Below are 16629 nucleotides of genomic sequence, written 5' to 3' on the forward strand. Positions count from 1 at the left end.
AGATGGCAAGCGTACTAAAAGCGTAAACAAATTTTGTAATGAATACTGTATTACAAACAACACAAGTGTGACCTGTGAATTTTAAGTTGGGATGACCTCAAAATCAAACCCTTGGTTGAATGCGGTAACTACTCCCGAGCTAAACAACTGGTTTTTTTTTTTAATGTAAATGTCTGATATGGTCTTCTACTATACACAGCCCTTGCATTCAAAACCATACAAATTGACGCAAACTGGATAATTAATTAGCATCTACAGTATAATTATAACAATGTACTGTAATCAAATTATCAGCATGATAGATAGAAAAGAAGTTTAAAGTATGTATACATAATTTTAAAAACTTACCCAGAATAAAAGATTTGAAGTCAAGACATATAAGATGCCTTGACTCGCCAGACTCGGACATAGTGAATAAACAAATATAAGTAACATGTTACAGTATCAAATAAGAAAATCATAACGCCATATATCTATGCCAAAGAGGTGACAACGAAACTTACAATAAAGCCGGCAACTATTCTCTCCGCAAAAATTCAATAGTTTGGTGCTAGCTGGCATTTTTTAAATCGTTTAAACGTGTGAAACCAAGTTTCAAATCTACAGAATGCGACGAAGGAAGAACGACACTGTTTGCGACTAGTGTCAAAGGTTTAGTGTGATATCGGAATCGTTCACATTTCAGTTCCGTCGGGAATTCGTAATGGTGATTTTGAATTCAATAAAGTGTTGTTATTAATGCTTTGACAAGTTTTCTACAATTTGAAACAATTGAGCCTTTTTAATTATGCAAATTACTGTTTACCTCGATTTGAATGTGTTTATCAGTTGACCTTTGACTGTACTACTACCTTTATAGAGTGTCGTCTAAAAAAGGTTATTCAAAAATAAAAATATTCATTAATAATTCATTATTAAAATTCTGTGGAAATATTAATTATAAATAATTAATTTTCTAAAATCCAAGCTTCTTATGGTAATTATAATATTTTTATTTTTCACATCTGGAAATTAAAATTTTTTTGATGAGAGGTTTTATAATTACTTATGCTATAGATATCCAGGTTGTTCATCTCGGAGCATTTGACTACTGATCTTTTTTATTTTTTTTTATTTATACAATATTTTAAAATATAATAAAAATTGGCATATTTTGTAAAAAAATATACATGTGATGAAAAAATTATTAGGGAGGAGGTGGGAAACAAATTGTAAACAATTATTTAGTCTAAAATATAGAAGCAATTAAATCGGGGCGTGTCATAAGAAATGAATAAGGTTTTTGGCATGATGAATACATTGTTTAAAAGTTGCTTCAGTCAATAAGATCATTGCGAAAATAATTTTTTAATCCTCAATTTTTTAATTCATCATGTAAAACAGTCTACACTATCAAAGTTTAAATGTGACAAAAATGTGATGTGCCCATATATGGACAATTATGTCATATCACTACCATATTTGGGTATACCACTACCATATTTGGGCAATGTAGTTTGATTTGTAGAAAGAACAGAAAAATGGAATTGGCAATTCATTTTAAAATCCAAAAAGATTAAGGAATACCTTGTTGAAAGAAAAATATGCTGATGTACACAAACCACAATTGTTCTTCATAGAATTCAATACAGCAATGAAAAAGACATGATGAGCAATAGTTTTAGAATGCTGCATAATGGTGTGATATTTAATCCACAAATATTTGAGTTATTTCATACACATTGAATAAGTTTAATATTAAATAGAATATTAAGTAGTAACTAGAATTTAATTCGTCACTTTGACGAATTATAGGTGATCATTTTTATCATTTTACTGAAATTAATTTTTTTTAAACATGCACGTACGTTAACATACGATCGGAAAATGTTGATGTATGCCATCCTATTACATGCTTATAGTGCTGAGTTGTGCCTATATGCCACAATATGTACAGTATATACTGTATATCTATATACAGTGTAGCATAGGTGAAATTACGGGACACACATGTTCTAATTTTTTGGCATGATGACGTTATCAAACTAAACTTTAAGATGACAATTTCGAAAGATAATTAATTGAGCAAAAAAATATAAGATTTGGAAAAAAATTTGGCACGTAGAAGCGCTGTGCGCGCTCTTTGAAATGTGTGTAACTTTGACGAAAAATATGAAAAAACTACTTTTTCACTTCAACTGGCCATATGTTAACGTCACAACATCCGATAGGCTTAATTTTTATATGAATTAATATCTACATTTCATCAGCTTTCATAATAAATTATAATCATCAAGGTAACCTTCAATTCTGAAGAGCTGTAAGATATTCAAATTTACTGCGAAGGTGAAATTACACGGCCTACGTTATTCAAGTTTTTACGCGTGATGACGTCACTAAAATGAAAATAGTGTCAACTCATGATAAAAATAATTAATTAAGCAAGCACATACTGAAATTTGTGCGAAATTCGAGCACACATAACCAAGATGCGCTCTGTTGAATGTGATAATCTACACAAAAGAGAAAAAAAACTTAATTTTAAACTCAAGTGGCCATTTGATGACGTCACAACATTTTGTACGTCAAATGTGTACATGAATTCATATCTACAACTCAATGGCTTCCAGAATAAGTTAAAAAAATCGGGGGTCATCTTGCATTCTGAAGAATTATTTTCATTTTAAAAAAGACCTATTTTTCACCATTTTCAGAACTTTTGTAAAATTAATGTGCGCATTTTGTCATTTTTAACGTGCTCGTATAGCGTTATTTTAAGTCGGAACTGACTCAAATTTGGTGAATGTACTAAGGATGGTGAGTAGAATGAGATTTGAAAAAAAAATTCATATTTTTTACGCTTTTTAAGTATCGCGCACGCAAAAACGCATTTTTGCGCAGTAATTTTTTGAAACGCGCAAATGGCCTAATTCATGCTCTAAATTGATCAAAACTTAATTTTGAGCGTTCTAAATTTTTAGCGCGCGATTTCACGTGCATGACCTTGAAACGCGCAACTTTTTATTTGCTAATATTTTTACACTTGACCTGAAGTTTACGTGTAGTGAATTTCATTAATATGTGATAATGAATTATGGAGATATATTTGATAGTGTGATTTCACAAAATGGCGTATAAATGACGTCACGGATGAGTGATCACGCTGGAAAGCTTATTAGGATTAAGTTATATCATTTAAAAGATATTCTGAAATTTTGGTAATCATTGACATTAAACTTTTTGAGATATCTGTTACACAAAATAGTGTACAGAAACAATAAAAATAAAAAAAATAAAAAAAACTAGAATTTAATTCGTCACTTTGACGAATTATAGGTGATCATTTTTATCATTTTAATGAAATTAATTTTTTTTTTACATGCACGTACGTTAACATACGATCAGAAAATGTTGATGTATGCCATCCTATTATACGCTTATAGCGTTGAGTTGAGCCTATTATATGCCATATACATTATGTACAGTACGGTATATAATGTATATCTATATACAGTGTAGCATAGGTGAAATTACGGGACACACATCATGTTTTAATTTTTTGGTATGATGGAATTATCAAAATAAACTTGAAGATAACAATTTCGAAAGATAATGAATTGAGCAAATAAATATAAGAATTGGAAGAGAATTTGGCACGTAGAAGCGCTGTGCGCGCTCTTTGAAATTTGTATAACTTTGACGAAAAAGATGAAAAAACTACTTTTAAACTTCAACTGGCCATATGTTAACGTCACAACATCCGATAGGCTTATTTTTTATATGAATTCATATCTACATTTCATCAGCTTTCATAATAAATTATAATTATCAAGGTAACCTTTAATTCTGAAGAGCTGTAAGATATTCAAATTTACGGCGAAGGTGAAATTACACAACCTACGTTATTCAAGTTTTACGCGTGATGACGTCATCAAAATAAAAATAGTGGCAGGTCATGAGAAAGTCAATTAATTGAGCAATCACATACTAAAATTTGAGCGAAAATCAGGCACAAATTATTAGAGATGCTTTCTATTGAATGTGATAAAATATGACAAAAGAGAAAAAAATCTTAATTTTAAATTCAAGTGGCCATTTGATGACGTCACAACATTTTGTACGTCAAATGTGTACATGAATTCATATCTACAACTCAATGGCTTCCCGAATAAGTTAAAAAAATTGGGGGTCATCTTGCATCCTGAAGAGTTATTTTCATTTTAAAAATGCCTTATTTTTCACCATTTTCAGCACTTTGATGCAATTAATTTGCGCATTTTGTCATTTTTAATGTGCTCGTATAGCGTTATCTTAAGTCGGAATGGACTCAAAATCGGTGAATGTACTAAGAATTGTGAGTAGATTGTGATTTATACATCAAATTTTATTTTTCACGCTTTCTAAGAATCGCGTGCGCAAAAACGCGTTTTTGTGCAGTAATTTTTGAAACGCGCAAATGGCCTAATTCATGCTCTAAATTGATCAAAACTTAATTTTGAGCGTTCTAAATTTTTAACGCGCGATTTCATGTGCATGACCTTGAAACGCGCAACTTTTTATTTGCTAATATTTTTACCCTTGACCTGAAGTTTACGTGTAGTGAATTTCATTAATATGTGATAATGAATTATGGAGATATGATTGATAATGTGATTTCGCAAAATGGCGTATAAATGTCGTCACGGATGAGTGATCACGCTGGAAAGCTTATTAGGATTAAGTTATATTATTTGAAAGATATTCTGAAATTTTGGTAATCATTGACATTAAACTTTTTGAGATAATTGTTACACAAAATAGTGTACAGAAACAATAAAAAGAAAAAAAATAAAGATTTCATACAATAACAATAGGTGATCATTTAGCATTCTAAATGATCACCTAATAATAATAAAGATTTCATACAATAACAATAGGTGATCATTTAGCATTCTAAATGATCACCTAACTAGAATTTAATTCGTCACTTTGACGAATTATAGGTGATCATTTTTATCATTTTACTGAAATTAATTTTTTTTTTTTACATGCACGTACGTTAACATACGATCAGAAAATGTTGATGTATGCCATCCTATTATACGCTTATAGTGTTGAGTTGAGCCTATTATATGCCATATACAATATGTACAGTATATAATGTATATCTATATACAGTGTAGCATAGGTGAAATTACGGGACACACATCATGTTCTAATTTTTTGGCACTGATGACATTATCAAAATAAACTTGTGGATAACAATATCGAAAGATAATAAATTGAGTATTAAAATATAACAATTGGAAGAAAATTTAGCACGTAGAAGCGCGGTACGCGGTCTTTAAAATTTGTATAACTTTGACGAAAAAGATGAAAAAATTGCTTTTTAACTTCAACTGGCCATATGATAACGTCACAAGATTCGATAGGCTGCATTTTTATATGAATTCATATCAACATTTAACCAGCTCTCATAATAAGTTATAATTGTCAAGGTCAACTTTAATTTAGAAGAGCTGTAAGGTATTCAAATATACGTTGTAGGTGAAATTACGTAACCAAAGTTATTCAAATTTTAAGACGTGATGACGTCATCAAAATGAAAATATTGGCAACTCATGAGTAACATAATTGGTTGAGGTAGAATATTTTAAAAATTACAAGAAAATCGATCACAGAAAAGCGAGTTGCGCTCTGTTTAATATGGTGGTCTATGACAAAAGGGGAAAACACCCTATTTTAAAAATCCATATGGCCAAATGACTACTTCATACCATTTTGTACGTCTAATGTGTATATACATTTATATCTACAACTCATTGGCTTCCATAATAAGTTAAAAAAATTGGGGGTCACCTTCAATTCTGAAGAGTTATATTCATTTTAAAAAGGCCTTATTTTTCCCCATTTTCAGCACTTTTGTACAATTAATGTGCGCATTTTGTCATTTTTAACGTGCTCGTATAGCACTATTTTAAGTCGAAATGTTCTCAAATTTGGTGAATGTACTATGGAAGATGAGTAGAATGCAATTTGTACAAAAAATTGTTATTTTTTACGCTTTCTATGTACGCACGCGCAAAAACGTGTTTTTGCGCAGTAATTTTTTAAAACACGCAAATGGCCTAATTCATGCTCTAAATTGATCAAAACGTAATTTTGAGCATTTTAAATTTTTAACGCGCGATTTCACGCGCATGAGCCTAAGTGCGCGTGCGTTTTTATTTTCTAATATTTTTACCCTTGACCTGAAGTTTACGTGTAGTGAATTTCATTATTATGTGATAATGAATTATGGAGATATGATTGATAATGTGATTTCACAAAATGGCGTATACATGACGTCACGGATGAGTGATCACGCTGAAAAGCTTATTAGGACTAAGTTAAAGTATTTGAAAGATATTCTGAAATTTTAGTAATCATTGACATTAAACTTTTTGAGATATTTGTTACACAAAATCTGTACAGAAAGAAAATGCGAAGAAACATTTTTTTTATATATAAAAACAATTTCTCACTAGAATTTAATTCGTCACTTTGACGAATTATAGGTGATCATTTTTATCATTTTACTGAAATTAATTTTTTTTTAAACATGCACGTACGTTAACATACGATCGGAAAATGTTGATGTATGCCATCCTATTATATGCTTATAGTGCTGAGTTGTGCCTATATGCCATATACAATATGTACAGTATATACTGTATATCTATATACAGTGTAGCATAGGTGAAATTACGGGACACATGTTCTAATTTTTTGGCATGATGATGTTATCAAACTAAACTTTAAGATAACAATTTCGAAAGATAATTAATTGAGCAAAAAAATATAAGATTTGGAAAAAAATTTGGCACGTAGAAGCGCTGTGCGCGCTCTTTGAATTGTGTATAACTTTGACGAAAAATATGAAAAAACTACTTTTTCACTTCAACTGGCCATATGTTAACGTCACAACATCCGATAGGCTTAATTTTTATATGAATTAATATCTACATTTTATCAGCTTTCATAATAAATTATAATCATCAAGGTAACCTTCAATTCTGAAGAGCTGTAAGATATTCAAATTTACTGCGAAGGTGAAATTACACGGCCTACGTTATTTAAGTTTTTACGCGTGATGACGTCATTAAAATGAAGGTAGTGTCAACTCATGATAAAGATAATTAATTAAGCAAGCACATACTGAAAGTTGTGTGAAATTCGAGCACACATAATCAAGATGCGCTCTGTTGAATGTGATAATCTACACAAAAAGATAACAAATCCTAATTTTTAAATTCAAGTGGCCATTTGATGACGTCAAAACATTTTGTACGTAAAATGTGTACATGAATTCATATCTACAACTCAATGGCTTCCAGAATAAGTTAAAAAAATCGGGGGTCATCTTGCATTCTGAAGAATTATTTTCATTTTAAAAAAGACTTATTTTTTACCATTTTCAGAACTTTTGTAAAATAAATGTGCGCATTTTGTCATTTTTAACGTGCTCGTATAGCGTTATTTTAAGTCGGAACTGACTCAAATTTGGTGAATGTACTAAGGATGGTGAGTAGAATGAGATTTGTAAAAAAAATTCATATTTTTTACGCTTTTTAAGTATCGCGCGCGCAAAAACGCATTTTTGCGCAGTAATTTTTTGAAACACGCAAATGGCCTAATTCATGCTCTAAATTGATCAAAACTTAATTTTGAGCGTTTTAAATTTTTAACGCGCGATATCACGCGCATGAACCTACGTGCGCGTGCGTTTTTATTTGCTAATATTTTTACCCTTGATCTGAAGTTTACGTGTAGTGAATTTCATTAATATGTGATAATGAATTATGGAGATATGATTGATAATGTGATTTCGCAAAATGGCGTATAAATGTCGTCACGGATGAGTGATCACGCTGGAAAGCTTATTAGGATTAAGTTGTATTATTTGAAAGATATTCTGAAATTTTTGTAATCATTGACATTAAACTTTTTGAGATAATTGTTACACAAAATAGTGTACAGAAACAATAAAAAGAAAAAAAATAATAAAAAAAAAAAAAATAATAATAAAGATTTTATACAATAACAATAGGTGATCATTTTATTCTAAATGATCACCTAATAATCTATTGAGAATAATGTCAAAGTATGATGATTTTATTATGACTGTTGCCGTTTCATTTATTACAGATCCTGATAGCTTTTTTCAAGTTTATGAAAATTAAATTTAAAGTTGTACACTATTTAAAACATTTTCCTTTTAAATATCGATACAGTATCGGTATATCAATTTTAATATTCTCAATTTTTATGCATGAAATAGGCCTAACTCAATAATAAATAAAATACTTTTCATTGAGTTAGGCCTATTTCATGCATAAAAATTGAGAATATTAAAAAACTACGACTGACACAGTATCTCAAGACAACTTGTCTCATCGGGATTCAACTCAGTCAGCACTGACGAGTCAAGATGCCTCGTCGTATGACGCTGTCTGAGTTAGCCTTAAAGTTGGCTTGCAATTTCAATGGAATGACCAGATTTATTTAGGCTAGAATGTTAAAGCCTCAGTTACAATCTGATATTGTGTTCAATTATACAGTTGAACAGACTTGAATGGAGTGCAATGAAGCCATACAGTGAGTTAGGTGATACAGATCAATAGCTTATACAAGACTACACATCAATATTAAAATATACCAACATTCATTGGTGTTCTTGTTGACAAGTGGAATTTACACAGTAACAATACCATGAAGGCATCAACTCAACCAAGTGGTTGAATATGATGATAGAGCTGTTCACACTGGGCATGGAGGGTCTTACCAAGTCAATTATCAATATAAAGTGTAAATTTTACAAAATATGATATTATTTACAGTGTTAATTTGCATTCTCATTAATACAAATTATACTTTTTAGATTTTGTCATAAAAATTGAGAAAAGAATGTAAAATTATGTTTTAATATTCGCATCAACATTTTATTTGCCATCATACAGTATGTCAATGCAAACATAGGCAGGTCTACTAGTAGTTGACACAAAACATTGATTCTTGAGGCTGATCAATTATTTAACCTTTTTATCCCAAAATTGTCTAAAAATTATGGTTTTATTGATAAAAATGCAACTAACAATCTAGATATATCCTAATTTGTGTAATTTGCACTTTATACTAGTGGAGCTTGGCTATAATTGATATAACTTGGTAGGGCTTGGAATTTAGGAGAACCCAAGCATGTATTCTGTTGATGGCCAAAGAAAACGCCATGGCTTTTGTACATTTTTTCAGATGCTGTGTTCAAATTCACAAAGTTTTGTACAGAATCCCAAAATTAACAGTCACACCCATTAAACAATAATAAACCAAATAAAAATGTGATTAAATTATAAATTCCAATTTTAATTTGTAGTTACAGTAATATTCTTTATAATTTATTTTAAAAAAACCAATTTATCGGCATGCATTTATCAACTTTATTCAACTGTTTCCATGATCGAGTCTACCGTTATTCTGTATTTTCAGTTACCATAGTTCTATTTAAGTCCAAAATGTTTGAAATTGAAACTGCCAATAGCACATTCGAATGATCAGCATTTAAGCTTAAAGCAAACAGAACACATTTCAATGGCAGGCAAAGCTGTTGTGTCTGGTGGAAGCCATTGTAATCTCTTCTGAATAGACAGATTTAAAGAACAATATGGTTAAGAGAAAGCCTCCAGTACTAGAAGTCTGAAGAGTCTTTTTCTATTGATCAGAGTACAGTGTATTCAATAGTTCTTTTCTTTAGGATTTTTATTGAATAATTTAAGGTGTAAAGCTGAAAACAAACATAGTATGGTAAAGACTGTTAATTGTATGATTCTAAATTCTGATCCACTAATATTTTAATTTTACTAGTAAGGTAAGTTTGCAGAATTTCAATTACATCTTTCAGTACTGTATGTTTCTTAAAGGGAAGATTTTGGTTGTTAATGCTACAACTGTCCTGGAGTATGTTATCACATAAAACCAAAATGCAATCAAGATAATTCTCATACTTCCTTTTCGCATTTTGGAATCAAATAATGTACCACAAACATTACTTTATTAAAGTGTTTACCGTAATCGTCATGATGCAAACCGTTAGACAATATTTTCCTCTGGTCCAGTTTCAAAGTTGGCGTTGGAGAGTCTTGGTTCAAATTGTTTTACAATACATAGCGTTTTATATAGAATATTCCAAACCTTTACAGTAATACTAATAATAACCGTACTGTATACTAGCCCAACTTACATCATAAAACCTTTGTTATTACTATTAGAATGGGTGATTATACATTGCTAGACAAATGACCATATATTTTACATGGTCAAATAATAAAATAAGCCCAATTTTTTTTTTCAGTTTGGGCAGTTTAGCAATTACACCAATTTTGTTTTGGTTTTTGTGGGAAAAAATTTTCAAAATTATCACCAACTTCCCTTTGCTAATGAAATACATCCAGATATATCCAAAGGAAAAACATCAGAATACGGATGAAAATGATTAAGACGACGTGATTCACAAGCGCAAAAACCGAGTACGATAACAGAAACCATGCATGATTCACTGGCGAAACATTGAATACGATAACAGTCAACATATGCCGTTTCCTTCCAACTGTTTTTAATGCAAAGTATTCAAATGTACTATAAACTTCATTGACTGAATTATTTTTTTTGCTTTTCTTCTTTGTAATAGTAATACTACTGTACTGTATGTAGCATCAGGCCACTGCTTGGATGTTTCACATTCATTATCTACAGTACTGTACCTTAATCACTTATCCACCTACTCAGAGCCGTGGATCTAAACTATAAGAATACCTTTAATAATATTGCTTTAATTTTTAAAATTGTATAACATATCTCACCTGCAAGAGCTTTAATCCTAGAGCGCTCGAACAGCTTGGCACCCCCTTCATCATTATAATCCACGTCTGCGTTCCTATAGTCCGCCTCAACAGACATACTGCCTTTTTGTTATTCTGATGATGAAGAAAAAATATAAAATTGATTAGGAATTAGAGTACATTAAAATACTAAACTAAAAGAAAAATAACAATAAAAATCAAATTCACATTTATTCAATTTCAACTTTACACTAAGCACAAAAAAAAAGCAAAATATACCATCCATATATCTAGTTAATTGTGCAACTTAAGCTTATATATATAATAATGTTTTATTTCACTATACTACACCAACGTACTGTGTATATTAAGAAAATTGTGCAGCAGCACAGATGATGTCTAGCTTACACTACAGTACACTGTAGAATTTTTATTCCATGGCAAGGTATATGATTGTACGGGTTTGTACACATTTTCATTTTCAAACATGTCAACTTAAATGTCAAAATAAATAAATCAAAACTTCTCGAAAATCGCAATAGGTGACCTGCATCATCACGCAATAACATTAACAATACATATATTGTTATATAGTACTAAAGTACCCTAGATGCATTCATTTATAATACCACTATATTTTAAACCAACCTGTAAAAGCTCACTTTGAACAAGTTTATAGACCTATAAAATATTTCTGAATAAATAGTTGACTACATTAGCATTTTAATGTTATCAATATGTTACAGAGATACAGTGTTATTTGCAGACTAACAATTAATACACCAAGTACCGTATACAGCAGTACTAGCATAATTAGACTGAACTGGAATATTCAGGGGCGACGATTATCATAATCTATTATTACATAAAAAGTGTGAATAGACCTTTAGAAAATGACACACTTGAGCGAGCACCACAACAGGTGAATTGGTGCAAACTGCTGTAACAGCATTCTTGACGAAGGTCAAAATGTATCAATGGTAGCATTTAAAGGTCACATCCAATGTTATACACTTTATATTAAATGTATGTGTAATATACAGTATGTACCTATGTACAGGTAGTTGTACCACATTTCAATGGGGCTTTTTATAAACCAAACAGTGGAGTATAGTAATAACATAGATTTTGGATGTATTGCAAATTGTACAGCAGTTCGCAGTCTCCTAAACATCCCTCTCCAAAAGTATATTGTAGTACACTGTGATGGCCAATGCCTGAATAGATGAATTAAATACTAGATAAGATTCACTATGCTGCACTGTATAGCACAAACATGTTGTTTGATTTATTATCCTAACTGTAGTCTTGTTTATCTAAAGGACAGTACTGTACATCATATATTTGCATAACTGCAAACGAGTCTGATTGATTCTTTTTAGCATACAAAAGAGGCGGGGACAGTTTGGCAAAATGGATTTTTTCTGTTTAATTAGCACCTACAAACTAGAATTTGCAGAGATTGAGCTACATTACATCAGGTCCTTCCTTAAATCATTTGTCCCCTTTGACTTTTAAAATCTAACAGTATTCAATACACCACATTGCAATACAAGAAGAAGAAACAAAATGTACAGTACTGGACAAAATTGAACCTCAATGCCTATTTTAAGTACAGTTCTCATAAATCTTCAATCGCATGACACTTTTATTAACAGTATAGTAGTTGATTGAGTCATTTTTTTTCTCAATAGATTTAAAACACAATAAGGTATAGTTATCAGCATTGTTCAATAGAGGGTGACTGTAATTATAGTTAACACTGATATTGTTATTATTGTGCACTAGTAGTACCTAAAGGTTATAATAAAATAAAACAATTATTTAACCACATAAAAAGCTGTTACCCACAAATGAAGGCCTTAATACCACAAAAAGTAATTCAATTAGAAATAAATACAACATTTTCTAAGCCTAAAAAACAAAACTCAACTGGTCTACCTACTTTATACTAGCTACAGAAGGAGTCGACTATAGTGTATTAAAACTACCAACATTACTGTAGTAAAGTATGTCAAGTGTGTTTATAGATTGACATACAGTTCCTATATAATGAAGTTTACAGCCAAAATACTTACAGCCGAGATGTACTGTACTCTAAAACATAACAATTTTCTAACAGTTCAAAAATTAAAATGGTGAAACGCACGCAAGTAATGTACCACAATGTCACGGTTCTCTCTTTCTTAAATTTAAAGAGCCCTGTACTCCAAAACACTTTACTCGGGAAGCGACATAGCATCCAATGGCTTTTTGTATATCTCCCAACGAGCACTTTACTAACAAGTGATTCCTATAGGATTACTAACGTAAACATATCAATGGGCAATTAGGAAATCCGTAAGACGCCAATAAAAAAGGAAGTTCAACCCCATTGAGACAAAGACGCCCAATTTTGTTTTCCCATCCTAATAATTATCATTTAATTATTTATATTAGAACTGGGCTAAATATTTCAGTGATGGAATAGAAACTGTATTTTATTACATGAGCACAAAACTTTCTTAATTCACATTTCGGCAAGGAAACAAACTGTACATTCTCCGGGTTAATTCCTTAATGAGTCTGCCGACAGTTTAGGCATCACATTAGTAGAGCGCAAATAGTAAGAACACAAAAACGTTGACCACTGCAGCAAAGATACAGTAGCCTGTCTGCAGTATTAAATATCCACTGAATATAAGCATAGCATTGAACACAGGAAGTTATTAATTCAATAGGAAATAATATTAGTCTCGATTACTGGTATTCAGGTGATAAAATGTACAATTAAATAACGAGAAAAACTCCTCAATTGATCAATAGTAGACTAACTGTTTGGAGCAAGTTTATTTTATTATATACCAAAACTCCCCTCGCTCCACCACCACTTCACTTGATTGAACCCCTTTCTTATTATTTATATAAATAATTTAAATAAATGAGCATATATAGGCCTAGTAGTACTCCATACTTTCATTTAAAAGTGTTGATAATTAACGTTAGATATTACGTAATAATAATTTGAAATTCCTAGCTAGGCTAGGCAGTACAGAAAATCACTACTCCTGCAAAACACAGCACCACATTGGTAACCGATTTGTTGTGTACAATATGCGTGAGCATCTCTGTCCAAACGATCGAGCACCGCCGTTCATCATTTATAATTACAGCTCTTCTGGAATAATATGTAATGTACTTACTAATTTCTAACTTCAATTAAATGCACAAAGTATATATTTCAATCAAGCAGTCTTAAAAGAAGACTGTGACAACATGTATCACAGGCCTAATATCCTCACAATTATAGGCCTAAAGCGTAAACATTTCCTAGAGACTTATCATCGAAAGGCCAAGCCCACTAACCATAAACATCGCGCGAGGAGCGATTTTCACAGAGAAGAGGCAGAGAGCGATGAGGCCGACACTTCTTACAAATGTGATTTCATACCTAAATTAACTATTCACATTATTAAAAAACTCTTAGCATACTCACCGTTAAACTCACACGAAATACCAGCTATCTTTTCCAATACTTTGCCTGCATATATTTAATTTTACATCTAAAAAATAATAAGTTCCATCAGTCGTCGGAAAATTCAAACAGTGGATGGGGTAGGTAAACCTAACCTGGCCTAATTACTACGTCAATAATATCAGTCCGCAAAACAAACAAGTTCTTAGGTAAAACACACCGCTGGGTGGGCTGAAAATCTGAATTTATCTTTTAAAATAATAAAGTATCTTGGTTTTGCTGATCAAGTTCAATATAATTCAGCTCTGTAAGAAAATATATAATGTTTTTCATTTAAAAAATGTTTTTTCTCCTTTAAAAACCCGCCAAAGTACGGACTTTACTCAACAAGATAGTCCCTTACTTAATATGCAAATAGGCATACCTAGTTTGTGACGTATACAAAACCACGCCCCTGTATACCATTTTTGGAAAGTGACTTCCCATAAAAGTTATAGATTCTTTAATATTTCAGTATTGGTATTTTAACACATCATTGAACAAGAATTACTATTAATATTCTGCAAAATCGTTGTATCTATAGGCCTAATTAATACTGCATTTTTTTAGATGTAAAATTAAATGTATGCATGTTATCTTTAAAGGTATCCCCCTGAAAAAAAAAGCTTTTTAGATGTTATTACTTTTTAATAGGCCATTTTTTTTGGTCAAATAATAGTTATTTTAAACCAAAAATGGATTTTAAAACTATTTACTTGATAAAACATTAATTAAATTAATAAAGGGAACAAATAGTCAACCGGCATTTTAGTTAAATTTAGAGGTTTATTTGTTGTTTTTTAAAGCAAAATCATTTATCTATTATTGTTTTGCAAGAGTGAATATAATCTTTATATTTATGTTCAGAAAATGTCAAGAGAATGAAAAACTTTATTGGCCGTTTTCCCGTAGTTGGTGTTATATATTTTTTCCAAAGCTCACTTGTTTACTCAGAATCTATAGTATTCTTTGTCTTTATTCGGTGAGGGAGATAGGTAGTGTACTGTGTTGTTTGGTGTGATTTACTTTGCATCGAATTGTCTATAATAAGTATAGAGGGCGGTACCGTACTTTTGAAGCAATTCGTAACTTCGTTAAAACCACGGCCTGGTTAAAACATTGGAATGACGCCCCCTATGCTATGAAGAACTAAGTTCAGTCGCATTATCATCAACTAAAATAATTATAATAAGTAATCAGTTATCTAATAAGTATTATACAAGGATAACACGTGTTTACCAACAGAACTTTTCTTTCACAAAAATGGCTACCACAAATCAGACAATTATCTTATTGACTCCCCATCACCACGGTTTCAGCCACATCACTGTCAAGTTTAATAATTTAATCATTGATAGGCCTACTGAGGGAGAAAACCTCGTGTGTGGATCATAATCACCTCCACACAACACACACCCAAAATAGGAATCAATGGAATCCGTATTGCAAGCAATGTTACGATATACATTACAAGTTATCTGAAGCAGGTATCGTGTCTTCTCAAACAGCTGCTAAACTGAGCTAAACTTTAGAGAGATAAACAATATTGATAATTAATAAATTGGTGTTTTAAATTAGTGATTAATTAAGATCGGTAAAGATTGTGATGTCTGGAAATATTGAGCATTTGTCTAGTAATTGATATCACGTATAGACAATGTTGCAAAATAAATAGGCCTACAACTTAATTCTAAAAAAAGTCTTGTCAAGTAACAGTGACGAATCCAGGATTTTAAAATAGGGGGGGGGGGGGGAGCGAGGGCCAAACTAATTGTAAAATGAAATTCTGAAACCACACTCATGGATAAAATAAGTAGAATACTTGTTTTATCCATGCTTCATTTAACTGTCCTATCTTTTGTACTCTACTGCAATGTTAAAAATGTAGATGTTCAGCCGGCTTTTCTCACCACCCCAACCTGGATCCGCCTGGTTTCACAAGATTGCGAATGAGTCGAATATTTATGAGCTGTGATTGGTTGTGCATTTATCGCGTCACAAAAAGTATATTCAAATTTGAATATGCATGAGATAAAACAACGCTGAAAAACGTGTAAGGAAGCATTCATAAATTATATCCTATACATGCATTATCATTACAAACGATAAAATAATTGAAGATTAGTACCTGACATATACGTTTCTGTGTTAAAGACGTTGTCTTCAAAATGAAAGCGGAAATGTTGTATAGTGCGTTGCTGCTGCTTTGGTTTTGCTGTACATCATGCTACGCCACAGGTAAGAAGTGCTCAATATTAAAAAGAGAAAGCAAATTATTAGTACTTTATCACAATCCTGTTTTAT

General features: G+C 31.3%; 1 protein-coding gene across 3 annotated transcripts in view; it reads right to left on the reverse strand.

Annotated features, from left to right (window-relative positions):
* LOC144852199 (spectrin beta chain-like) overlaps nucleotides 1-14438 on the reverse strand; it is a 55936-nt gene extending 41498 nt beyond the window's left edge. For 2 of the 3 annotated variants that reach the window (XM_078709952.1, XM_078709950.1), the window contains exons 1-2: nucleotides 14308-14438; nucleotides 10854-10967 (exon numbers count right to left, since the gene is read on the reverse strand). In XM_078709952.1, coding sequence (XP_078566078.1) covers nucleotides 10854-10950 — 97 coding nt within the window. In that variant the 5' untranslated portion in view covers nucleotides 10951-10967; nucleotides 14308-14438. Of the gene's footprint in view, nucleotides 1-10853; nucleotides 10968-14014; nucleotides 14139-14307 lie in introns of those variants that run through there. The other variant, XM_078709951.1, reaches the window with a different exon arrangement.
* Between the last annotated feature and the right edge of the window lie 2191 nt (nucleotides 14439-16629).

This window comes from Antedon bifida, chromosome 9 (assembly GCF_963402885.1).
Source record: "Antedon bifida chromosome 9, ecAntBifi1.1, whole genome shotgun sequence".
In the NCBI taxonomy this organism is placed as follows: domain Eukaryota; kingdom Metazoa; phylum Echinodermata; class Crinoidea; order Comatulida; family Antedonidae; genus Antedon; species Antedon bifida.